The sequence below is a fragment of the Desmodus rotundus genome, chromosome 9, assembly GCF_022682495.2.
Source record: "Desmodus rotundus isolate HL8 chromosome 9, HLdesRot8A.1, whole genome shotgun sequence".
In the NCBI taxonomy this organism is placed as follows: Eukaryota; Metazoa; Chordata; class Mammalia; order Chiroptera; family Phyllostomidae; genus Desmodus; species Desmodus rotundus.
In genome coordinates this window covers 39,191,185-39,216,271 of record NC_071395.1, presented here as the reverse complement: position 1 = coordinate 39,216,271, position 25,087 = coordinate 39,191,185, and the positions used below count along the sequence as shown (strand labels likewise).

At 52.6% G+C, this 25,087-nt stretch overlaps 1 protein-coding gene across 4 annotated transcripts; it reads right to left on the bottom strand.

Annotated features, from left to right (window-relative positions):
* Positions 1 to 332: 332 nt before the first annotated feature.
* Positions 333 to 24,997, bottom strand: ANKRD24 (ankyrin repeat domain 24). Of its 4 annotated transcripts, XM_053912058.1 has the most exons (22): positions 24,069 to 24,997; positions 22,193 to 22,264; positions 14,830 to 14,916; positions 14,594 to 14,724; positions 14,428 to 14,516; positions 13,408 to 13,472; positions 12,852 to 12,909; positions 11,455 to 11,525; positions 11,162 to 11,268; positions 10,802 to 10,989; positions 10,289 to 10,317; positions 9,588 to 9,668; positions 9,344 to 9,451; positions 8,348 to 8,392; positions 8,165 to 8,263; positions 7,266 to 7,338; positions 6,909 to 7,051; positions 5,236 to 6,735; positions 2,885 to 3,052; positions 1,018 to 1,143; positions 731 to 796; positions 333 to 622 (listed from the first exon to the last, which is right to left on the bottom strand). In XM_053912058.1, exons 2-22 carry the CDS (start codon positions 22,235 to 22,237, stop codon positions 545 to 547), a joined length of 3,357 nt encoding a protein of 1,118 aa, XP_053768033.1. In that variant the 5' UTR covers positions 22,238 to 22,264; positions 24,069 to 24,997; the 3' UTR covers positions 333 to 544. The 4 variants fall into 4 exon arrangements, with proteins under 4 accessions (XP_053768033.1, XP_053768034.1, XP_053768035.1 ...); XM_053912059.1 differs by lacking the exons at positions 22,193 to 22,264; positions 24,069 to 24,997 and adding an exon at positions 15,754 to 15,890; XM_053912060.1 differs by lacking the exons at positions 14,830 to 14,916; positions 22,193 to 22,264; positions 24,069 to 24,997 and adding an exon at positions 15,754 to 15,890.
* Between the last annotated feature and the right edge of the window lie 90 nt (positions 24,998 to 25,087).

Here is a 25,087-nt window from a genome sequence, read left to right as displayed (position 1 = left end):
GGGAAGTTGCCCAGGGACAGGGAGGTTGAGGGTGGGACTCTCCCTCCCAGGGGCCGGGCTTTGGGTAAGGAAAGTGAGGTAAGTGCAGGCTTGGCTCCTTCACTTAACACCTGGGTGTTTCGTTCTTCGGGAACTTTTTGGCAGCCATTTTGACTTTTTCAAATGTTGCATCAACACGGTGTTCATCTTGGGGACTGAGATTTTGGTGCAGGAGGGCAGTGCCTCACTCTCCTCACCCTAATCTTTAAGATCTGCTCTGAGCACTCCCTCCCCTCCTTGCAGTGGGAGCCCAGCAATCAGGCCACACGCTTTTCTCTGCTCCATGAGTTTTATTCCTGGGGTGGCCATCTGGCGACAGGTGTAAGAGAGGGGACTCACAGATTCTCTGATGGGGGCGGGGCATGGTCAGGGCCTGAGTGATGAACAGCCAGCCAGGGACAGTCGGGAGGGGCAGGCCGATCTCCGAGTTCAGAAATCAGTGCCTGAGCCCCAGTGGCCCCGTCCCCCGTGCAGGGCCTGGCGGCAGGGGCCAGTGCTCCGAGGCTTAGCGCCCCTGAGCCTGGAGCCTTTGCATCTGTAGGATCTGGCTCAGAATCCGCTGCACGTCTTCATCCATCTGGCCCTGGGGTGGGGGGAGCAGAGGGAGACCTGGGTGCCCCGCCACTGTACAGATGGGGAAACAGAGGGCCGAGAGCAGCCAGTGGTACAGCCAGAGCCAGGGCTGACTCACCTGAATGGCATACAGGAGGTGGCTCCTATACAAGGCCACCACCGCGCTGTGGTCCCTGGCAGCTTCCTGTGTACACAGTGGAGGAGCACTCAGAGAAGCAACACCCCCCCAAGACGCCGAACTATCCCCTTTGCACCCTGAGCCCCTACTTTGATGGCATGGACCGGTGTGACAGTGCCGGCTGACAAAATATTGTAACATTTTCCTTCCACGCCTGGCACATTGGCCCCGGGGTCCTGTGCCCACCCCCCTCCGGGCTCTCTGTGTGCGCTCAGGGCAGCTCTCACCTCCAGCTGCCCCTGGAGAGCGTTCACCTGCCCACGGAGGGCCTCCACCTCGGGGCTGCCCGGGGCCGCTGGCTGGCGCTTCAGCGCTTCCTTAAGACTGAAGACCTCCTTGGAGAGCTCTGTGATCTGGGGTGGGAGTGGGAGGTGTCAGCGGCCCCCTGGTTGCCCTGAGCCCTGGGCTGGGATAGCAGCGGTAACAAAGGTGGGACAGAGGCTTGCAAGGGAACATCCTAGAGGCCAGCAAACTCTGGCCCGTGGCCTAATGGTTGGGGGATTAAAAGTCAAAAGGAGAATGTTATTTTGTGGAACGTGAAAATTAGATCAAATTCACATTTCCATGTTCATACATAAAATTTTGTTGGTGTGTGGCCACGCCCACTCGTGTTCTTTTTATGGGTGGCTCCTGCTGCAATGGCAGACCTGAGCTAATAACACTGCCTATTGGGGCCCTTCACAGTAAAAGCTGACCCTGCCACACGCCTCTCGGAGTCTCCGGAAAGGGAAGACTGATGGAACTGGGCGGGGGGCAGTCAGCCTGGTGGGGCTGTGTCAGAAAGCCTGGGTTTGGGTCCCTCTCTAGCCAGTTTCCTCATCTGTGAGGTAAGAAGAACCATGGTTCTCATAAGTTAACTGATTCTGAGTGGTGATTAAGTTTAAACTGCTTGGCACTCAATCAATACTGAGCTTTATTACTATTCCTGCAGATCAGAGGTTCTCAGTCACAGGCCATTCTGCCTCCAGAGGACACCCGGCAATGTGTGGGGGTGCTCCTGGAATCAAGTGGGTGGGGTCGGGGATGCTGTTCAACAACCCACGCCCCCCAGAGAGTGACTACCCTGAATGTCACTAGTGCTAAGAATGAGGAACCCTGCTACAAGTAAAGCATAACCCCTACCACAATTTTATCTTCACCTTACAGAGGTAGAAACGGGCGCTCAGAAAGGTCAAATGACTTATCCAAGGTCACACAGCAGGTTGTGTCTGGGTGACTCTTTGCACTAAAGCGCCTGGGGCTCTAAGGGTCACATCCACTGTCCAGTGACATGCTGTGGGACTTTGAGCTATTCACTTTGCCTCTCAGAGCCTCAATTTGCTCATCTACAAGGTGAGATACATATGCCTTCTGTTCTTTGGGTTGTGAGGTTAAAAGCGATGGTGAGTGAAAAAAATAGCTGAGTCAATACCCAGAGGCCTCTGTTATCATTATTCTTACTATTTAAGAAAAGAACTTGGGCCCTGGCTGGTGTGGCTCAGTGGATTAAGTGCTGGCCTGCGAACTAAAAGGTTGCCAGTTCGATTCCCAGTCAGGGCACGTGCCTGGTTTGTGGGTTAGGTCCCTGGTTAGGGGTGTGCGAGAGACAATGGATCGATGTATCTCTCACACATCGATGTTTCTCTCCCTCTCTTTCTCCTCCCTTCCCCTCTCTCTAGAAATAAATAAATAAAATCTTTAAAAAGAAAAGAACTTGGGAACTTGGGTTTGAACCCTGGAGGAACCACTGCATGGCTACATGACCTTGGGCAAGTGGCTTCACATCTCTGTGCCTCAGTTGCTTCAAATGGGGATAATAAAAGCACCAATTTAATTGGAACTTAATGTGAGGATTGAATGCATTACTCCAAGTTAAACGTACAGCGCAGGGCCCAGCATGCGATAAGCACTCAATAAATGTTACTATGGCAGTAATTAGTAATTGGAACAGCAGCCTGCCTACATGTCTGAGTTGACCCCTCCCTTTTCCTTGCCTCAGTCTCCTACCTGGAAAATGGGCTCATTTCCCAGTACCCTTTAGCTGGGACATTCTTAGATTCCCCATAACCTCTGTTGAGTGGGGGCCCTGACTAAGTATAGGAAAAGGGGACCCACCTTCTTGTCCTTCTCTTTGGCCCTGTCCAAGGCCTCCTGGGCGCGGCTCTGGGCCTGGCGTGCTTTCTCCGCCTCGGTGCGCAGTCCCCGTAGCTGCTGCTCTGCCGTGGCCAGCTGGGCCTCAGCTGCATGCCGTTCACTCTTCATGAATAGTGCCTCGCGCTGCACCTGTGGCCCAAGCCAATGTGTGACCCTGAGGACACGTGGACCCCAAAGATGTCTGGACCCTAGAGGTCCTCTGGACCTCTATTTTGACCTGAGGACACTCAAGCCCATTTTGACCTTAAGGAGTTTCACTCAGGAAGTTCTGAATTCCCCAGGGCACCACGAACATTCTGACCCTGCCAAACACCTCTGCTCTGCTAGCTGTGTGGCCTCAGACAAGTGACTTAACCTCTCTGTGCCTCAGTTTCCTCATATGTAAAATGAGGATAACAACAGCCCCCTACTTCACAGGGTGGTTGTGAGGATAAAATGAGCAAATACATGGAATACACTTATTACAGCACCTGGCACACAGCAACTGCTCCATTTGAGTTACTGATATTACTATTATTATTATTACCACTAATGTTCTTTCCTCTGCCAGTGGCTGAAGGTAGACTTCTTATAAAATGAAAGAAAAACAGAAGAATTTGGATGAAAACTGAACAGATGTCCGAAAATTGATGACTGCCTTTTCACAAAAAGATCAAGGTCAGAGAGCAATGTCAGATTTGCAAAAACTGAGGGGGGCGGGGGGGGGGGGCGGGTAACACTGGCCTTTATAGAAATAGCAGCTCCAGGAAAAAGTGGACACTAATTAGATGTTACAATGAGTATAGATTGGTCACATACGAACAACTTAGATACATCCTAAACGGATTGATACATCCAACCAGACTCGTAAAGTTTACCTGAAAAACAAGTGATCGTGAGCAAGGTGAAACCTGCGAGGGCGTCCAGGCAGACGGCCATACTCAGGCTGGGCTGGGGTCAAGGGCCCGGCTGGTTTCAAAGGGGGTGTTCTTGGAAAAATAACCATTCTGTCATTTACTGATTGCTTGTACCGTCACTGTCCTAAGTAGCTAACGAAAATTAAAGCACTTATTTTCCATGTGAGGATTAGGAACTATTACAGCCTCCATTACATGGGTGAGTAAACAAGCTCAGAGAGGAAAATGCTTTCCTGACAAGCGATGAATGTAGCTTCTTCTTTATATATTTGCTAAAACAGCTCCCAGTTTTGTTTTGTCTTTTAATTTAAGAAAGAAGGTGGAGTCAAAATGTCCACTATCAAGGACAAAATAAATATTATTCCCTGGGTTTAAAAAAACAACTCAGCATCAAAATCTATGGGGTTCGAAATGAGATCAAAGATCCCTGTGCAGGACGTTCTCTTCCAAAATGGGCTGAAGCATCAAAATCATCGTAAGTGAAATGACAATCTCCAAAGAGGCAGCTGGAGAAAAACCATAGAACCATTCTGACCAGCAGAGAAAACGGACATTTGGTAAAAACATCAGGGGAAAACCCCTGATCCGCTGCTTGTGAAGAAAGAACGAACCTGGGGCTCTGACCGGCGTGGCTCAGTTGACTGAGCAAAGTGAAAGGTCACTGGTTCAGCTCCGGTCAGGGCTCCTGCCGGGGCGGCGGGTTCCAGTACCCGGTTGGGGCGTGTGTGAGAGGTGACTGATCTACGTTACTCACACACATGGATGTTTCTCTCTCTCTCTCTCTACCCCTCCCTTCCCCTCTTTCTAAATAGATAAATAAAATCTTTTTGAAAAGTTTTTAAAAAATGAACTTGGGGTGATGAACACACAATATAATTACACACTTGTACGCCTGCGGCCTATATAACTGCACTAACCAGTGGCACGTGCCTGGGTTGTGGGCCATGTCCCTGTCGGGGGCGTGCAAGAGGCAACCAATTGACGTTTCTCTTGCACATCGATGATTCTTTCCCTCTCTTTCTCCCTCCCTACCCTTCTCTCTAAAAGTTAATAAATAAAATCTTAAAAAAAAATAGAAGAAAACCTATGAGAATTCCTCTGTGACTTTGGGGTACAAACAGGTTTTATAAATGTATTCCCCAAAATGCTAACCGTTAGAAAAAATGATGAGGTCGAGATGGCCAAAGGGCTTTAAAGAAGAAAACACACACAAAAGGAAAGGAAAAAAGAAGCAAATGCAAGAAGAAACCTTCAGATCAGAACGGCTGCAGGGTCAAAAGTAACCTGGAGCCACTGGCAGGGGTAAGCATATGCAGGACTGAAATCTTTGGAATTGGGAGAGCTCTCGGCTGCAGGGTTAAAACAGATGACCGAACAGCTGCCGGGTGTGCCTGGTGGGGGCCTGGCCAAACTCACCTGGAAGACCTCGGCGCTGGTCTTCTCGTGCCGGCGTCCTAGCTCCTCTAGCTGCCCCTCCAGCCGGGTCACTTCGGCCTGAAGTGTACCCACTATGCGCTCGTGCTCCAAGCGGGCCACGCTGCCCACACGCTCCCGTTCCAGCTCAGCCCGCAGACGGGCAGCCTCCTTGCCCGTGGCCACCACCTCCTGCTCCAGGCTGGCCGCCCGGCCCCTCAGCTCCAGGGCCTCCTCCTGCAGCCGGTGATGCTCAGAGACTGGCACTGCTGACTGGCGGAGAACCTCTGAGGCCTCGCGCAGCTCTGCCAGGCCCTGCCGAGCCTCCTCGCAGGCAGCGGCCAGCGCAGCAGCCTGGGCCTCAGCTGCATCCCGAGCTTGGCCCAGCTCAGCAGCTGCTGCCCGCTGCTGTTCCTCAGCAGCCTTGGCGGTGGTCAGCTGCTTCCGTAGCACCTCCAGCTCCCGGATTTGCTCCAGCCGAACTTCCTCCCGCTGGGCCAGCTCTGCCCGCAGGCCCCGAGCCTCTTCCTCGGCAAGCAGCCTGCCGGCCCGGGCCTCATCCAGCCAGGCCGAGGTGGCCTCCAGCTCCCGAAGACGGGAGTCCCGGTCCCGGAGATCCTCCCGGGCCTGCTCCAAGGCTGCCCGAAGCTGAACCGTGTCACTGCTGCCTCCACCACCAGCCCCACCACCCTCAGCCTCACATACCCGCTCTCGCAGCCGGTCCGACTCCACCTCTGCAGCCTCGCACTTGCCACGGGCTGCCTCCAGCTCGGTGGCTGCCTCCCGCTCCCGCTGCCAGAGTGCCTCCTCCAAGCCACGAATCCTCATCTCCAGCTCAGTTTGTAGCTTTTCGGAGGCCTCGGCAGCACCAGGGTATAGGACGGGGCCCGTGGGGATCCTAGGAGTGGTGGCCTCTATGTCCATGGTCTCTGTGCCTGTGAGCTCTCCTTCCACAGCATCCTCTCCATTGGCCTTGATTTCTGGTTCCTCTGCTTTCCTATTTGTGGCCTCTGCTCCTGTGGCCTGTGTTTCCAGGTTTCCTCCTTCTAGATCTTCCATTTCTGTGACCTCAGCCCCTATGGCCTTTGTATCCAGGGCCTTGGCTCCTGCACCCTCTGTTTCCACGGCTTGAGTGTCCATAGGTTTTGTTTCCGTGGCCTCAGTCCCTGTGGATGCTGCTTCCAAAGTCCTGGTTTCTGTGGTTTCAACTTCTGCAGCCTCCTCGTCTGTGGTCTCAGCTCCGTTAACTTTGTTTTCTGGAGCCACAGAGCCATTGAGCTCCATTTCTGTTGGCCCATTTCGGGTGGTCTTGCACTCCTCAGGGGCCACCTTCTCTTTTCTAGGGGTCCATTGTACTTCCCGCTGCTCCAGTGCCTGCACAGCCTCAGCGTGCTGCCTGCGCAGCTTGTCAAATTCAGCCCGCAGGGAGTCATAGAGGGCCAGGGGGACGACCTCAGCTGAACCATTTGCCTCCATTTCATCCTTCTCAAAGCTCTCCAGGATCTGGGTGGGGGTGGGGTGGGAGCCAGAGGGAACTGAAGTGGCTGTGGGGGCACAGGGCAGTCTTGCCACCTTCCCCACCCGTGGGCTCAGCCATGTGTGTCCACCCCAAAACCCTGGGGAACAATCCCTCAGATCTGTCCCCAGTCCAGTACCCCAGGCCTCAGTTTCCCCACCTGAACCTTCTCCATAAGCTCCTGGTTTTGTCTGGTGAGGGCATCCACCTGTTCCTGCAGCGAGGCCAAGAGCTCCTGGGCTGACGGGCTTAGCTGCTTGGAGAGCAGCGTCTGGGCCCCTGGCAGGGGCACGGAGTCAGACCCTGGGGTTCCAAGCCACAGGGAATGGAAGCTGGGGTCTGGAGCTGTGCTTTGGGGCCCCCGGGGCATGTGAAATAAAAAGCAAGTGAGGGCCAACCTTCCTTTCAGCTTCCAACTCTCCCCATGCCTGTAGGTAAAAATGCCATCCCCTGGGGCCCCAGGGACCAGGTGGGGCGGGGGGAGAGTGCCTGGGGGGAGGACAAGGTAGGGGCTCACCTGGCAAGTCGGACAGCTCGCCCTCCTCATCTTGCAGGGTGGCCACATCGTAGCTGGTGTTCTCCCGCTCATTCTGGAGGGGGGCCCAATGTCTGGCTTTAGTCCTGCCCCCTCCCAACCCCTTGTCCCCCCAGGAATCTAGAGTGGACAGAGCTGTTCAGGGGTCTGTTTGACTCACAAATATTAACTGAGTACCTACTATGTGCCTGGGACTATGTTGGGCTCCCAGAAAGACTAGTAAATGGCCCAATCACTGCCTGGGTGTGTGACCATAACCCCAACAACAGGGCCGTACATGCAGCCTGGACACTGGGACTGAGGGAGGGGCGGTGGGGCGCACCCTCGAGAGGGCATGTCTGCGGGGCATGAGGCTGCGTCCTGCAGTGAGCACATGTGTGCAGCGCCTGCGTGCTCCTATGCGGCGGCCCCGCCTCTCCTGTGCGACTTCCTGTGATAGTGTGCGATTCTGCACTTGTGTTTGAGTCTGTTGTGTGTTTTAGCGTGGCTGCGTTTTGAGCGTATGTATGAATATGACTGTGTGCTTACGTACTTTGAGAACTATATATATATGTGCATTTGTGGGTGTATCATCTGTGTTATTGAATGAGAAGTGTTTGTTGTGTGCATGTATTTGTGAGCAGTGTGATTGTGTTTTTGTGGATTGCCTGTTGTCCGTTTGCCTGTTGTATGTGCAAGACTACATGCTAGGAGCATGCTTGTCCATCTCTGTGTGTATGTGAGCATGTGGGATCGTGTGTTGGGAAATGCCCATTATGTGTGTGGTTGTATTTGTATGTTTGTTGCTTGTGAGACTGTATGTGTATTAGCATGGTTGTCACGAAACTGATTTGAGAGGACCTTCCCCTGGAGGCCCCGCCCCCACTCTCTACCCAGCCCACCTCCAGCAGGGACAGCCGACTTTGCAAACTTTCCACCTCCCTTCCCAAACTCTCCTTCTCCTCCTGCTTCTCGGCCAGCAGCTGCTGTAGCTCTTGCACCTGGAGGAGGGTGGTAGAGGCTCAGCCTCCAGGAAGAAACAGGGGGCAGCTGGGAAGCCGGTTCTCCCCTGACCTTCTACCCACCTGCCTCTCCAGGCTGTGAAGGGAGCTGGCTTCCGCCTCTGGCAGCTTATGAAAGAAAGGGGGACAGGACTTGGATCTGGGCTGGGGGCCTCCCTGGCCCACGTCCTGCTTAGTAGCCCTCCATCCCAACCAGACACCCACTGTGCACCTACTGCACACCCAGAGCTGCTCTGCCTGCCCATTCACCCATTCACTACTAAGTACTGTGTTTTTCAGACTATGAGACGCAACCCCCCAAATTTGAGAGGAAAATGGGGGTGCATCTTATAGTCCGAATGTAGAATACCTGGCTCGCTTGGCGGGGTGGGGGGGCAGTGGCTGCAGCGGTGGAGCGGGTTTTTTCCTATTTTCCTCTTCTAAAACCTGGGTATGTCTTATGGTCTGGTGTGTCTTATAGTCCAAAAAATACAGTACTAATTGAGTGCCTACTTTGTGCCAGACCCTGTTTTTGGCCACTAATTCATTCATTCGTTCATTCGTTCACTCACTCAAATATTTGTCCATCCTATAAATATTTGTTGAACATCTACTGTGAGCCAGGCACCATTAACTATGCCTTCCCTTGTAGGCTTACAATCAAATGGGTGAACATGAATAAAATATGTAGTATGTCCAACAGCAGTAAGCACTTTACATAAAAATAAAGGGAACTGGGAAGTGAATGGAAAAGAGTGTTGCAATTTTAAATACAGTGGGCAGGAAAAGCATCTTTGACAGGGAGTCTTTGAGCAAAGACCTGAAGGAGGTAAGAGAGGGAGCCACGGAGAGATCTGAGAGACGAGTGCTCCAGGCAAAGGGAACAGCACATGCAAAGGCCCTGAGGCAGGATCGTGCCTGGGGTGTTGGAGGAACAGTGAGGAGGCCTATGATGCTAAAGCAGAATGAGTAGAGGAAGAGAGGGAGGAGGTGAGGGTGGAGAGGTAGGAGCAGTTTTCTCCCCAGAATTGCACCCCACCCCAGTCTGAGCGCCACACCTGTGTCCCTGCTGCTCCTCACCTCCTGCTTCCTCCGTTCCTGGTGCTGCTCCAGGCCCCGGATCTTCTGAAGCAGGCGGCCCCTCTCCTGCCGCAGCCTCACAATCTCCTCATAGGCATCGCGATCATCCTGCTCCCCCAACCCCAGCACCCACTTTTACATGAGGCTCAAGGGCTGTCCCACCGCATATTTGAGCAGGAGCCTCCTCCCCCTATTCCTGCCCCCGGGGGCCCCTCACTCTCCTCCATTGCCAGGGATCTCTCACCGGCACAGGGATGCTGGCAGGGGGCTGAGGCGCCTTCCGTTTCTTGGGAGCCCCTCGCTTCTCGTGGCTGGACACGGAGTTCTGGTGGGAGGGAGCGAAGGAACACACAGGAAACATGCCAGCCTGCCGCTCGGCTCAATTAGCCCACGCAGCCCACTACCTGTTCCCAGCCCCAACTCCGGCCTCCCTTCCTGCGTGATCCTGAGCAAGTCCCTGCTCCTGCTGCTCCTCACTTATCCCAGCGTGAAAGGGGATAAGACCATGTTCTCTGAGAGCTCCAGATCTCATGCTTTACCTTCTCATCCCTTCCAGGTCTTGGGACTTTCTCCAGCTAGACCAGACTGTCTCCAATTGTCCTTTCCCTGTGGAACTAAGGTGCTGCATGCTGGGAGCGGGAAAGAGGCCAGACCTGCCTCCTTACCTGACTCCATCAGCCCTCAGGAATCTCAGTGCCCCTCACCACCCCTACCCTGTCCCATGATTTGACCCCATCCCTCCCACGTTCTCACGAGTTCTAGGAGTTATGCTGCCACTTGGTGGCAAAGTACCCTGAAGGTAGCATTCTTCCCAAAAAGGTCCTTTCAAGTCCTAACCCTGAAGCAGGGGTCCATCTCTTCCTTCTCTTCCCACAGAGCTTGGGGCAAGGGGAAGGTAGTGTGTGCATAAGGAGGGGGGCTCACCCACCGCTTAGTGGTCCATACCTGAGATGAGGCCTCGCCTGAGTCATCCTCTAGGAGGGCAGGGGAGAAAGACAAGTAGGGTCAGGCACTGTGTTCTAGGGACTCCATTCCCCACCCTAGGAAGGGCATCAGTGAACCCAGGGGACTTTATGGGGGTGGCTCCTGATACCCCAAGACTCAGAACTTTTAAGCTGGGAATCAACTACTTTGGCATAATGCTGACAGGAGGGGCCTTGAAACCCTCAAAAAGAGAGGACAGTGGCAGCTCTGGGATGGGGCAAGTGAGATGCCAATTCTTAGAAAAGGCAAAGATCCAAGAACAAAGATGATGCAAGAAGGTACAGTGGACCCCTAGACTATTCTAAAAGCTCTGGTGCTCCTCGAAACTGACTGGAGCAGGATCTTGGAGCCATAAAACCCCCCATAATGTAGCATATAGGGATAGCTTGAAACTAGCCAGCGGGGGGGAAGGGGTAGCAAGAAACTGCCTAGAAGGAGTGTGCCTGACATTGCTTAGAGGTGGGGCTTGCATACCGCTGGGTGGTGACGGGCGCTGGGCCGCCTCCTGCAGGAGGTGCAGGATAAGTTTGTCCCCTGCCAGGGTGCCATAGTGAGTAGCGTCCTGGCCCAGCGCGTCGGTGATGCCTGGTTGAGCCCCTCCCTGAAGCAGCACCTCCACCGTTTCAGGGCTGGCCCCCTCACAGGCCAGCATGAGGGCCGTCCTACCAGGAGAGGGGGCTGCTGAGAGGGTAAGGACAGCCTCGAATCCCTACACCTCCCTCAACACCCGGAGTGGCTTGAGGGAGGAGGTCACCTAGGTCCCCCAACCAGAGAGGCTAAAAGGCTTCACAGTGTTACACAGCACACAACGGAATGGCTGGGAGAGGCGCTCACCTGCCCTGCAGGTCCTGGTCGTTCACGGCAGCCCCGTGCTGCAGGAGGAGGCGGCACAGATCTGTGTGGCACATCTGAGCTGCTATGAGGAGGGGAGTGGTTCCCAACTGGCGGGAGTTGGTGTGGGAATGAAACATCAGAGACCAGCCCGGCAGGCCGGGAAGCCTATATAACTGTCCCTGAGCTCCACCTGAAACTTTTCCACACTTTTCAAAGGGCGCCTGGGATACTGTCCTGTGGCGGCAGTATCTGTCAAGTACAGCATCTCTCCCCAGAAGATCCCAGAGGCTCACCCGGTCTCGGGGATTCAGATGCGCCTTGAAGGAGCAGAGCATTTCTGAGGAAGAGATGCAGCCACCAGCCACTGGAAAAAGAGAAAAGGGGGGGGGTAGGGAGGGTAAAGCTTAGGCATTTTCTGGGAGCCTTTTGTCTGGGTGTGAGTCTTATCTTTTATTTTGTGAGAAACTCCCACCTCCCCTGAAAGATCAATAAAAAAAAGTATAAGTCCTATTTTACAGGCAAGGAAACTGAGGCCCAGTCAGGTCCATGGTCACCCAGAGGGGTCGGAGGCAGAGCCCCGATTAGGACCCAGGTCTGCTAACTCCCAGTTCCAAGCGCTTTCCACATTCCACTGTGGTTCTCTCTTAGAGTAGAACTTTGAGCTGATTTTCACGTATGCCCCTCCTTGATTCACCTAGCACTTACCGTGTACCTACTATGTACAAAACCCTCACACAGAGAGCATTAGTGTATACCAGAGGGATGAGACTTCAGCTCAGGTTGGACAGGCCTCTCGAGGTTTGACCTGACTTCCGCTTTGAAGGTTAAAGAGGGAGGGTAGCGGTCACTGCAAGGATAAGGGTTCTGGGTTGGAAGCTGGGTGAGGCTGATGTGGGAGATGGGATGGATGAAAAATGGGTGGGAGGGCTTTCTGCTGGGAGGTGTCGCTGGACAAGTCAACAAACTGTGATGCCTGCTGTGTGCCCGAGGGTGTACAGGATTTTGTTTGCTGCTACAATCGTAATGCTTAGAACAAAACGTGGTACATAGTAGGTTTTGAGATTTACTGAATGAAAAAAACCAATGAGCTTCCATAGTGTGACTTAAGGCATTGCCACCACTAGGTGGCAGCATACTACCACCACAGGGAATAAAACTCTAAAGTAGGCCCAAATGTATTGTGTTCCCCAGAGGACGAACGTTTCCAGAGTCATCAGTTAAAGTTATTCCAGAATGTCATGGGCATAGTGCACAGAGGTAGGGCTGAGTTCTAGATCAAGAGGGTAGGTCCCTTCCCCTCCCTCAGGGAAAGAGTTTGAATTTGATGACTGTAAGGATACACGGACCTTTGGCCTTCCTGAGATTCCCTAGGTTTCCTCCAAGAAAATTACACTCTGGTCATCCCCCAACCCCCATCATCCTTCCCCAGGCCTGGCATACAGTAGGCTGGCCTTTGGGGTCAGACGGCTTAGGTCCTCCCTACTTTTTTGTGAGTGAACCTCAATCACCTTGTCTGTCCAAGGGGATCATTGTCTGTGGCTCAAAGGGTCACTGAGGCCCAGCACCTGGCACACAGTAGGTGCTCAGCAAGAAGGAAGGAGAAGGAAGGTTCCCAGAGCCCCGGGAAGAATAAGCCCCAAGCCTAGTGCCTCTGGGCCCTGGTGGGCCGGGCAAGGCTGGGTGTACTGACCTGCATGGTGCAGAGCTGTCCACCCGCTGCTGTCCACAATATCCACCACACAAGATGCCTGGGGAGAGGGTGGGCCAGGACATTTGAGGAGCCATTCCTCTTCACTGCTGGTTTCTGTAGGAACTGCCTGTCCTTGGCTCTGCTGTATTTCAGGCTCCTTGACTCACCCTTTCCTCCTCTACCACTCACCTGCTCTGTGGAGCCTGTCTCCGCATGGGCCCCTGAGCGACTCTTTGTTTTCATAAAAGTTGGTGAGAGAAAGGGAATAGCGAGGAGCTCAGAAGCAGCTGAGGGTTTGGGGAGGAGATGGGAGCTCTAAGAGTACCTGTGGTCAAGAAAGTGCCTAGGGCTTGGGAGAAAGTGGAGCTCGGGAAATACCTGGTATTGGGGGTATATCTCGTATGCAGGAAGTATCTGGACACTCAGGAAGAAGTAGCTCGGGAGTGAAAGGGGCCAAGGAATAGCTAGGATTCAGGGAGTACATGGGCTTCATGGAATTGCTGTAACTCAGGAGTAGTGAGGGGAAGGGAGTATCTGAGACAAGAAAGGAAATGACCTGTAGCAGTTGCTTCAAGCACTGTGGGTGCCCATACTTGGCGGCCAGGTGAAGGGCATTGTAACCTGAAAAGGAGAGAGGATTTACTAGGGTTCCCCATATTCAGGAAGCTCTGGCTGCCCCCCAACTTGTGTCAATTATTTGTGATGATTCAGTTTCCCTGTGTGTAGCAAGTCCCTAAACCCAGGTACTTCTCAAAACCATGCTACTCCCTATGGTCAGAGACTCTCCAAGCCCCAGCTAGTCTATGTCCCAGACAACCTCATCTCCATTACACTCCACCCCCATTACACTCCAGCCCTATGGTCCCAGCTACTTCCCATATCCCCAACTATTCTGTATGCTCAACTACACCGAAGCGCTAGCCATGCCCCTCAGAATCCAGCTGTCCTGGATGTCACACCTAATCCATACACCCTTGCTATTCTGTGTGCCGGCTGTGTCCCTGTCTTTGATACTGGACAAATTTGCAGTTACTCCACACATCCTGGCACTGTTTGTTGCCTAAAGCTTCAGACACAGCTATGCCCCATGCCTAGTTACCCCCTGAGCCCCAACTACTTCTTTTGGCCATGTAATCCAACTCAGTTATTCCCTCAGATCCCTAGTTAAGTCATAAACTCAGATTCTCCTTCTATTCCAGCTATTCCCAGAGCTCCAGCTACCTCTAAACCCCAGCTACTCCACAAACTCAGTTACCCTGTCCAAACTCTTATTCTCATGCCCCCAGATACTTCTCAAGCTCACATACTCCTCTGTTACAGCTACTTCCTCTGACTCAACCACAAACTGAGTCCCAGCTACTCCTCATCTACAAGTTGACTCACCTTGCTTGGTGACAGCAATGGTCCCTGTTCTTGGGCACCACAGCCTGACACCCTGTGACGCCCTGGGGGCACTAAAAGGAGCCCCCTCTTTCTCAGCAAGACACCGAGGACATGAAGTAGGGCCTGGCTGGACCCTCAGGCTGTGCACCTGGTCTGAGTTCCTCCCCCTTCCCCAGGGCCTGGTGGGCAGTACCTGAACCGTCCGTGCTCATGACGTTGGCACCATGTGCCAGCATCACCTCCATACAGCTGGCTGCACCCCTCATAGCTGCCAGGTGGAACCTTGAAGTCAGAAGTAAAGGGTCAGCCGCAGGATGACTACCCCTCAGCCATCATAACCCCCAGGCATGGGCACTCACGCAGACTTGCCCTCGGGGTCCAGCTTCGTGGGCACCAGGCCCTTGCGGACGATGAGGGAGGCCACCCGTGCGGCGTCGTTGTTCTCCACAGCCTGCAGCAGCCTCTCATCACTTTTGCCCCAGTCCTGGCTCTGTGGGGCACACCCAGAGGACCATGGGACCAGGCAGCCGCTGCCCCCTTCCCACTTCCCCTGGCAGGGGCTCTGGGCTCTCACCGCCCACCCCTGGGCACTTGCCTGGCGCCTGACTCTGGCTGCCGGCTTCGGGATGGGGCAGGGACCACAGGGCGGGCAGGAGCCGAGGTCTGTGGGGCTGAGCCGCAGCTGCGGGGGTTTGGGAAGTCAGGTGGTCCTGACTGGGGTCCCCATTGTCCTCCCAGCCTGTGCCCCCCCAGCATCTGTCCCTAGCCTCGCCCCAAATGTCCATCCAAACCCATCGCCAGCATCCTCTCATTAAACCACCCCAGATAAGCCCCCCAGCACCTTTCCTTAAATTGTCCCCCACACCTAGGCCCCCAGCCTATCCCTTAGTGAACAGCCACCTTCCCAACATCGCCCCACCAAACTGACCCACACATCTTTCTGAACTGCCCTAAGTCTTGCCATAGGAACCCTTAAAAGTGTTCCTTTAAATGTCCCTCAGAACCGTCCTCTGCCATTGACCCTGCCACCACCCCTAAAATGCCACAACTGTGACCCAAACGTCCTCCAAGATCTGTTCCCCAAAACCATAGCCTGAAATGCATTCCAAAATGCCTTTCCCAAGTTCTTGATGTGTTCTCCAAGACTGTCCCCCAAATGACTTCATCATCTGTCCCCAAAATGTCCTCCCCCGAAAATCTCTCAAACGTCCTCTGAATTTGTTCTCCAAATGTCAGTATCTTTTCCCAAAAATGATCCCCCAAAACAGCATCCAAACTATCCCGCCAACGACCCCATCCAAATCTGTTTTCCAAAGTGTCCCTTCAAATGCCCTCTCAATTATCCTGTGTCCCCATCTGTCCTCAAAGTCCCCATCTGTCTCCCCCAAAGCCCCATCCATCCCCCCAACCTCTGCCCCTCCCAGAGCTTCTTCCAGGGGTGGCGGTGGAGGGGGGAGGTTGGAGTTAGGACCTGAACCCTCCCCCTCCCCCGGCTCCCAGGCCCCTCCTCCGGCCCTACCGCAGAGGAGTTGGCGGAGCACAGACACAGCTGCTTCATGGCGTCCAGAGGGGCCGGAGGGAGGGGCAGGCACTGCCCCAGCTTGGTGGTCAGACCCGATAGTGGTGCTAACCCAAGGCTGCCCCTCCCTCCCCGCTTACCCGCTTGACCCCTTCCCTTTTGCCCCTCCCCGAAGGTAGTGGGGAGAGCCAGGGAGGGGGCTGGGCGGAAATGGGAGTGTGGGGGTGGGACAGGGGAATGGTGCCGCCCTGGCCCGACCTGACCTGATTTCCAGTAGGCGGCTGCTGCCAAGGGGCCTGGCTCCCTCGTCCCTGCAGGCTGCCCACTGGATCTCCATGGACCAGCCTGCCTGCGTGGTCTCCACCTCCTTCAAGCTGGCTGGGAGTGGCAAGTGACTCTCCGCCTGAGCCCTGGACAGACAGAGCCTCCCACTGCCGCCCTGACATCCTGGCTCACTCACCCAGCATTCTTTCACTCATTCATTCATTGCCCCATTCATTTACTCATTCATCCCTCTTTCATCCATTCATTCATTTGCCAGTGGGGCTCTGTAGTCTGATAGACCTGAATTTGATACCAGAGTCACACCCTCTGCACCCCCACATGTACTACTACCTGTGTGACTCCACTAAGATACTTACCTGCTTTGGTCTTCACTTTCCTCATCTAGGAAATGGGTTTCACAGTAAATAGTAGCTACCACAGAGGGTTACTGGAGGGCCACAAGGCACTTTATGCAAAGCACTCAGCACAGTGCCCAGCAGATAATAAATGTACCATAAACATGAATTCACTCATCAAAAAAAGATGTGGTTGGCCCTGGTCAGGGTGGCTCAGTTGGTTGGGCATCATCCCGCAAACTGAAAGGTCGCAGGTTTGATTCTTGGTCAGGGCACATGCTGGGTTACGGGTTCAGTCCCCAATCAGGGCATGTGCAAGAGGCAACCGACTGAGGTTTGTCTCTCACACCGTTGTTTCCCTCTCCCTCTCTTTCTCCCTCCCTTCCCCTCTCTCTATAGAATTAATAAAAAGAAATTCAAAAAGTTAAAAAGAAAAAGACATGTTTGTGCCTGTGTGCATACCTAACACTGAATCCTGGGGAGGCAAGGCGGTAAGTGCTTGGTTAAATCACTGAAACAGAGCGCACAGCCTTTGGCTCCAACCCCAAGGGGCTGGCTTGTCCAAAGAGGAGACTGAAATGGACCTCCTGGCTCAGGCCTTGGATTTCCAACTGTCCTTGGCCTGTCCTCCTGGACAGGCCCTCACAGTGCACCATGGGCACCGCTGCCCCCCAGGGGCTGAAGCCAAGTTTTGGCATTATCTGGCCCCTCTCTCTCCCTGCACACCCAATCTACCAGGCCAACCCCATTGGCTGTAAACTACCTCAGGTCCACCCCTTCTCGATGGTCCAGCCCATCACCAAGGGTTCCATCTGGGGATACCCCCTCCCTGGTCTCTCAGCTTTTGCCCTCATCCCCTTTGTCCTTTGTCCACCAGCTTCCTGTAGCCTGCATCTCTCCTGTGCCAAAGGCTCCAGCGACCTCTCTCAGCATAAAATGCAGACTGCTCACAAGGCCCAGGAAGTTCTAAGGCAGGGAATCTACAAATTGATCCTTAACCAAATCCCACCCTTGCTTGGTTTGTCAGGGTCAAGAGCTCAGAATGGATTTTACACTTTTAAGTGGTTGGGCAGGGAGGAGAACTCAAGAGAATACTTTAGTGACACGTGAAAAGCATGTGAAATTCACATTTCGGTGTCCATAAAGGTTTATTGGGACAGAGCTATGCCCATCCATAAAGACGGCCTATGACTGCTCCCAAGTTGCAATGGCAGAATTGAGGCTGGAGGGTCGAAGAAGCCAAAAATATTTATTGTCTGACCCTTAACAGGAAAAATGTGCCCACCCCTGCTCTAAACATTCCCCCTTGTCAACTCCCTGAGCTCATCTCCCCTACATTATTTCCCCTGGGCCAATCCATCCCACTGCAGCGGCCTCCTTTTGGGTCCACAAACAGCTTGGTCCACCCTCCAGGTCTCTGCTCTTGCTGTCCTCTCCACCTGAGTGCCATCCCTCCCCCACGGTCCACGTGGCTGATTCCTTCATTATTGTCTGCCCTGGAAGACACCCCTTCGGAGAGCTGCTCTGACCACCCTTGTCACTCTCTGCCCCGTAGTAGGGCTTACTTCTCCTCCACTGCTCTTAGCACCATCTGACATCACACTGTGTACCTTCCGAAACATGTTTCTTCTTCTTCTTTTTTTTTTCCATTCTGTTTCTTCTTGGTCTCTCCCCTAGAATGTCATTTGCACAGGACAGGGATTCTGGTCCATCATGGTCACTGCTATATCCCTAGCAGGTGGTGGGGATAGATTTTGCAGAACCCAGTGCAAAAGGAAAATGTGGGGCCTCTTGTTAAAAAGTTATTAGGAATTTCAAGATGGTAAGAGCAGAGTATTAAGCCAAACAAATACCTAAACAGGGCCTGGCACACAGCAGGTAATTAATAAATGTTTGTTGAATGAATTAAAGAAACGGTGACTCTGGTGAGTAAATATGAGAGAAAGAAAGACATTTTCCAGGAAGAATTGAGGCACCGGGAGTCTCTGAGTCTCTAAAACCCCAATCTTTTTCTTGTGGGATTTTTCTAAAAGCTGAAATAAGGGCAGCAGGCCAGCGGAAGACCAGGCTCACGGCTCCAGGTAACTCCTGTTTGGTGGATGGAAACACTGAGGCCCACTGCTGTGGCCTTGGAGAAGAGGCTGGTTTTAGACATGCAGAATGGACCGGGAGGGCACAGCTGGCAGCGGAGAAGGATGGGAGCAAAGGTGTGAGGGCTGGACCGTGTGCGCTGGGAAGAGGGGAATAAAAGGTCCGCTGAGACGTGAGGTGGGACCTCAGCAGTCATGGGTGTTTGCTTTCTTCCCTTGGGGAGCTGAACAAAGGCTGAACCTGACTCCTGCTGTCTGCTGAGAAACTGGAGCTGGGCAGGTGGAGGGAGGGATGGCAGATGCCATGCCCGATGTGTGTGTTGTGTGTGTGTTGTGGGGCGGGGGGGATGCAGGACAAGCTTCTCCCCAACTTCCTCCCTTAGGCCTCCCAGCTACTACTCCAGAGCCCCCAGCCCAACTCAGGCTCCTCCCACCAGGAATAAACACTGTCCCCCCCCCCCCCCCAACCAGATACCTCCAGAGACCCTCATACCCAGCTCTGGACATTTTAATACCTGCCAGTCTCCCCTTCTCCCTCCCCCTTGACTTTGTGCCACGCACCTATGAAAAACACCCACGTCCGGAATTTGGAGTCTTTTTTTTTTTAGTTGCACAAAACTTTTTGAAAGATTTTATTTCAGTATAATTCTGCTTTTGAAATTAAATAGTTATTTGTTTGGCTTACCACTGGCTACAACTTCAGAAATTCTTGGGGGCTAATGTGAAAAATTTAAGTTAGGAATTGATTCCAAACTGGAAGAAAAAGTTTACGATCATTCCGCAGTACCTGAAGCTGAGCTCACGTCACATTGTGTAGGGGGCGGGGGGGGGGGGGGGGGGGGGACCCGCTCCACTGACCTCCGCACCCCAGAGCCAGGTAAGCTACAATCGGACTATAAGACGCACCCCCCCCCCTTTCCTCCCAAATTTGGGGGTAGAAAAGTGCGTCTTATAGTCCAAAAAATATGGTAATTCCTTTCTATTTCTCTCTCTGTTCTCCTTCTCTCTCTCTTTTTAAAGATTTTGTTTATTTATTTTTAGAGAGAGGGGAAGGGAGGGAGAAAGGGAGAGAAACATCAATGTGTGGTTGCCTCTCGTGCGCTCCCACCTGGGGACCTGGCCCACAACCCAGGCATGTGCCCTGACTGGGAATCAAACCGGCCACCCTTTGCTTCGCAGTCCAGTGCTCAATCTACTGAGTCACGCCAGCCAGGGGCCTCTCTATCTTTTCAATCAATGCACTAGTCCCCTGCCCCCTCAAAAAAGCCCAAATCGTGGGGAAGACTGGTGTCTCAATTCTAAGCTGTGTGACCTTGGGCAAATTCCTTAACCTTTCTGGGCCTCCATTCCTCATCTATAAAGTGGGGATAATAAAAGCTACTACTACCTCATTAAGAGAATTAAATGCACCAACATCGGCAAAGCACATGGTAAGCTATTTATAGTATTTGAATACAAATATGTAAAAACAAAAATAAATGAAATAAAAATGAATTCAATGACATTCAATTAAAAATTAAAAGTAAAATGAAAATAAATTTTAAAATGAAAAGGAATGTTGAAATCAATCAATCACAAGAATACGTCAAATAAAGTAAGTTGGAAAACCAAGGGAGGCCACAGAATGGGCGGCAACAGATCCAAAGTCACACAGCTTGTCAGGGACAGGATTGAAACTCAGAGCCACCTAACTTTAAAACCAGGCTTGCGGCCCTGGCCCCTTCTCTGGCTCTCAAGGGCTCTTCCAGCTGGGCCCTCTCTGCCTTCAGCTGTCCCTCAGTATCTTTGCGACAGCCAGAAGAACCTGTTCATAATCCCATATGTCCTTAAATCAACCAGGCCCAGTCCACCCTCTGAACCTTTGCCCACACTGATCCCCATCCTCCTATGTGACTTCACTTATCTAAATCTTCCCTGTCCTTCAAGGTTCCTCTCCAGAGCTGCCTCCTCCAGGTAGCCTCTCTGATTGCTCTGGGCTATGACTGCCAATGGGAGGCCCTATCATGTGGTGGAAAGACTAAGGGCTCTGAAGTCAGGCATGTTCGAATCTGATGCTGCCACTTTGCTTTGTGTGCTTTTCAACCAGAAGAGGTGAGTTAACCTCTCTGGACCTTGGTTTCTTTGTGCTGTAAGTGTGAAGTCAAGCCTGATTGAGGCCAGCACAAAGGGGCGCTGTGACTCTAGATGCAAATGCTCACTTAGGTCTCATAATCTGTGCCCTGGACTGGCCTCCACATTGGCAGGGACTGGGTTGGGGGCAGGAGGGAATGGGGATGACAGAAGAAGAAGCATTTCCCTCTGAGGGTACCCAGTCCAAGATACAGCTGCAAGGGAAGCCAGCTCGACCCCACCTCAGGGCCTTTGCACTGGTTATTCCCTTCGCCTAAACCGCAGTTTTTTCAAGTAAACACACAAGTCCCTCCCTCTTTCCCTTCTGATCTGTGCTTTAATATCAGCTTTTTGACAAGGCTTCTGCTGACAACTCACTTTAAAATTGCAACCATTTCCCCAGACACTCCCAGTCCCCTTCCTTGCTTGCTTTGTCTTGATAGCACGAAATATGCCTTTCCACTCATTTTTCTTGTCTTGTGTCCATCTCCCCCACCCGACTGTCAGCTCCTGAGGGCAGGGATTTCTGTCTGCCCTATGCATTGCTGTTTGTTCTGTGCCAAAACAGTGCCTGATGCAAATGTTTGCTGAATAAATAGTCAAAAGCAAGAGCTCATGGTGAGTACAACATAATATGCAGATGACGTATTATAGACTTGTACACCTGAAACTTATGTAATTTTACTAACCTATGTCACCCCAATAAATTCAATTTAGAAAAATTTCCCTGCCCTGACTGGTGTGGCTCAGTGGATTGAGTGTAGGCCTGTGAACTGAAAGGTCGCCAGTTCAATTCCCAGTCAGGGCACATGCCTGGGTTGCAGGCCTGGTCCTCACTTGGGGACATGAGAGAGGCAACTGATCGACATATCTCTTGCACACAGAGGTTTCTCTTTCTCCCTCCCTTTTCCCCTCTGTCTAAAAATAAATAAAGACAATCTTTTTTAAAGGTTTCCCAAGGGTAGTTGGCAACTTTATCACATAAAATATTGAAAATTAAATGTGACTTGGAAAAGCATCTAATATGTGACAGTAAAGACATATGGTAATGACTGAATCGTATTTTTAAATCAGTTACACTCCTTGAATGTGAAATTGTCCTTATGTGTATATTTTTTTAAAAATTTACCTATTTACAAAAAAAGCAAGAATCAGAGTCTCCAAGAAAGTGAGCCCTCAGAAACGCAAGTGGCCACTGCCACTGGGGAGAACAGAGACCTGCTGGAAGGAGTGTTTATTGGAGCCAAATTGGGAGGGATGGGGAGGGTTTGTTAGGCACCAATTTGGGGAGAGGGCATTCCAGGTAGAGGAGCAGCCTGGGCAAAGGTACAGTGGCTGGAAAGCTTGAACAGGAAACAGTGGGGACATCAGGTCAGCAAGGTGTAGTAGAGAGGAAAGGAAGGGGCGGTGGCCAGAGGCTAAAGGGGTAAACTCGAACCTGTAGGAGGTGAGGAACTATGGAAGAGTTTTGAACAGAAAGGACCATGGTCATATGGAAGCTGCCGAAAGAATCTGATGGGTAGGGGATAAAGACCCAAAGGCCCTGTGGACCAGCAAGGCCCTAGGGGACAGAAACCTGAGGTTGGGGGACAGCAGGAATCTCAATGTCCTCAGACTCACCTCTGACTTCTTAAATCGAGCGCGGAGAGTCTTCATGGCCAGCATCCGATGTTTCTCCTCAACCCAGGCCACCTGGGAAAGGCCAGGGGGTAAAGGACATCAGTCCTGGCAAGCAGGAGGGTCAGCTGCCTTCCCCTCCTCCAAAGGACCGCTTCCTCCTCCCTGGGCCATCCTGGCCCCTAGAGCAGGACGTAGACATGCCCCATCTCTGCACTGCTGTGTGTCCTTCAGCAGGTCACTTGCCCTCTCTGAGTTTCACATCTTTCACCCCTAAAGTGAGGAAGATAATCCCCTCTTGCCAACTCACGGTAAGTTTTCAGTGGGGTCTGTAGCACAGGGTTAGTAAAGAGTAGGTGCTCAAAAATGCATTTCGCTGGTGGCCCAAGCGGATCAAGCTTTTTCTGTCTCCAAGCTTTTAACTGTGCAGTTATTTCTACCCAAAATGCCTTTCTTTTTTCCTTCTCTGGTGAACTCCCAGTCATTCTTCACAGCCCAGTTTCAAAATCCCGTGTTTTTACCTATCAGCTTGGCCTTTCACCAATAGGCAAAGCCCTAACTCACCAAATTGGGCCCCCCCAGCCCTAGCTGGGTCCCTTCTTCCCCAGCCATGGCTTCACAAGCTCCAAGGGCCTGGGCCGGTTCTGTCATCCTGAACAGTAAAGGGCTCTTTGGGGGCCAGGCCCAGAGCTCAGGGTCTTGGCACAGAGGCATGTTTCTCAGCTAGTCAGAGCATCCTTGCAGCTAAGTACCCTTACACCAGCCTGGCTTCTGCGTGAGAGCATGGGGGAAAGTCACTCAAGCTGGGTGACAGTTACATGCACATATCTCCACACACGAGCACGCTGTGTGTGTGCACACCTGTCTGTGCACCTTTGCCTGCTCCATGTTCCATGCCTGTGTAGGAATAGGCAGGTCAGGCAGGGATAACTTGAAGGGAATGTTTTGCTAGATGTGTGGCTCAGGATTCCTTCCTATGTCTGAGCGGGATTTCTGTGAAGGTGTGTCTTTCACCTGTCGACCTGCCCATGATTTTCTAAGCCATCCTTCCTTCCACCTACCCACTCCCCTGTGTATCCATCTTCTTACTGCAGCACGTACACATCCATGCACCAACTCAACTGCCCAACTCATCTTCTTTTGGTCCTTCATGCACCCTTCGACCATGCCTCATTCACCATGCAACCACCATCTGCCATCCACCCACCCAACTCATCCACCGACCCATTCACCCAGCTATGCACTCACACACACATCCAACACCCACCCACCCATCTACTCAACCATTCATCGTCATCCACCTTCCACTGACTTACTTTCTATTCAACTATCCATCCATCTGCCAGTCCATCCATTCACTCTTTCATCTACCCACCCCTCCATCCACTGACCATCCATTCATTCATCCCTTCCATCTACCCCATTCACTCAGTGTACCTCTTCACTCACCACCCACTTCATCCTTTTTCTTTGCCCCTGTCTAAAGGATTCAATCACACCCAGAGAAGAGTGTAATAAGAGACCCAAGAAAGGATTCCACAGGTTGCTTGAGCAGGTGGGAATATGTGGGCTTGGGGCAGGGGAAGCACCCTCATCCAGGGAGCTGCTTCCTGGAAGAGGTGATGATATATAAGCAGGGCCTGAGGGCCAGGCAGGTTATTGAGCAGCAAGAAAAGAGGGTACACACCCTAGACAAGACCAAGGCTGAGAAGTGCATGCACGAATGTGTGTTGGTCAGGGTGCCTGGGGAGCCCCTCAGTGCGGCTGGAATATATACCGGCCCCTCCTTTCCCCCACACACCAGGGCTCAGGGGCAAGGAACCCAAAGTCCTAAAGGGAGCCCCCATCCCAGGCCTCCCTTCTCTCCTCTCTCTCCTACCTCCTGTAGCTCCAGTGACTCCAGCACCAGGCCACTGTGTTCACTGCTGGCTCCGGTTACCCACTTCCAGCTGGGCCACCAGCTCGCACCAGCAACTCCGTGCACTCAGCTCTGACACCTGATCAGCTCTGAGCTGGCTGGCGGGCAGCAGCCCCAGGGGGACCGGGGATGAGCTGAAGGAGGAGGCAGATCGGCAGCGAGGCTGCCTGTTGGCCAACGGGATCTAGTGGGAAGACACTAGCTTTTCCCTATCATCACTGGACCAATTTCAGTCTCTGGAATGAGCCACTCTCTTCTTCTCCTCCCAGCCTTTGCACTTGCTGTTCCCTCCGCCAGGAGCAATCTCTCTGTACCCCATGTCACCCCCAACTCGCTCACTCTCCCTCTCTCACTCCTACTCACTCTTCAGATCTTTGCTACATCATCCTCTCCTCCAGGGAGCCTTTCTGGGTGCCCCCAGGCTGCGTCAGATGCCTCCTCCGAGTTTCCTCATTGCCAGGTGCCCTCATTGCACCTCAGCCACACTAAGTCACCACTGCCCAGTCACTGGCTTGTGTCCATCATTAGCCACAAAGTGCCACCTTTGTTCTTCAGTGTTTCCTGAGCACTGACAAAGTAGGTGCTCAACTCGTGTTTTTTAAATGAGTCCTAAAGGCCACCAGCCCCGAGGACCCTGAGCAGTTTCTCTAGCCTCTTGGTACAGTCTGAACCTGCCCTGCTGAGTGGGGATCATCATCCACCTGAATAATATTAAGATTACTTACAGTGGTTTCAAAGACCCTCTCTAGCAAGGCCTCAAGTTGCTCCCCGCCACAGGTACCCTTCGCTTGTAACTTTATAAACTTCTGAAATGTGCAACGGAAAGAACCTTAGACTAGAAGCCAGAGTCCTGGGCTCCTTCTCTCTGACTCTGTTCTCAAGGGGGCTGGGGGTGGAGGAGGAGTATAAGTTTACTAATTTATAAAAAGGGGAAATGTCTGTTTTAGAGGTGACTGGAGAACTCTCACGTGGGTAGCCGC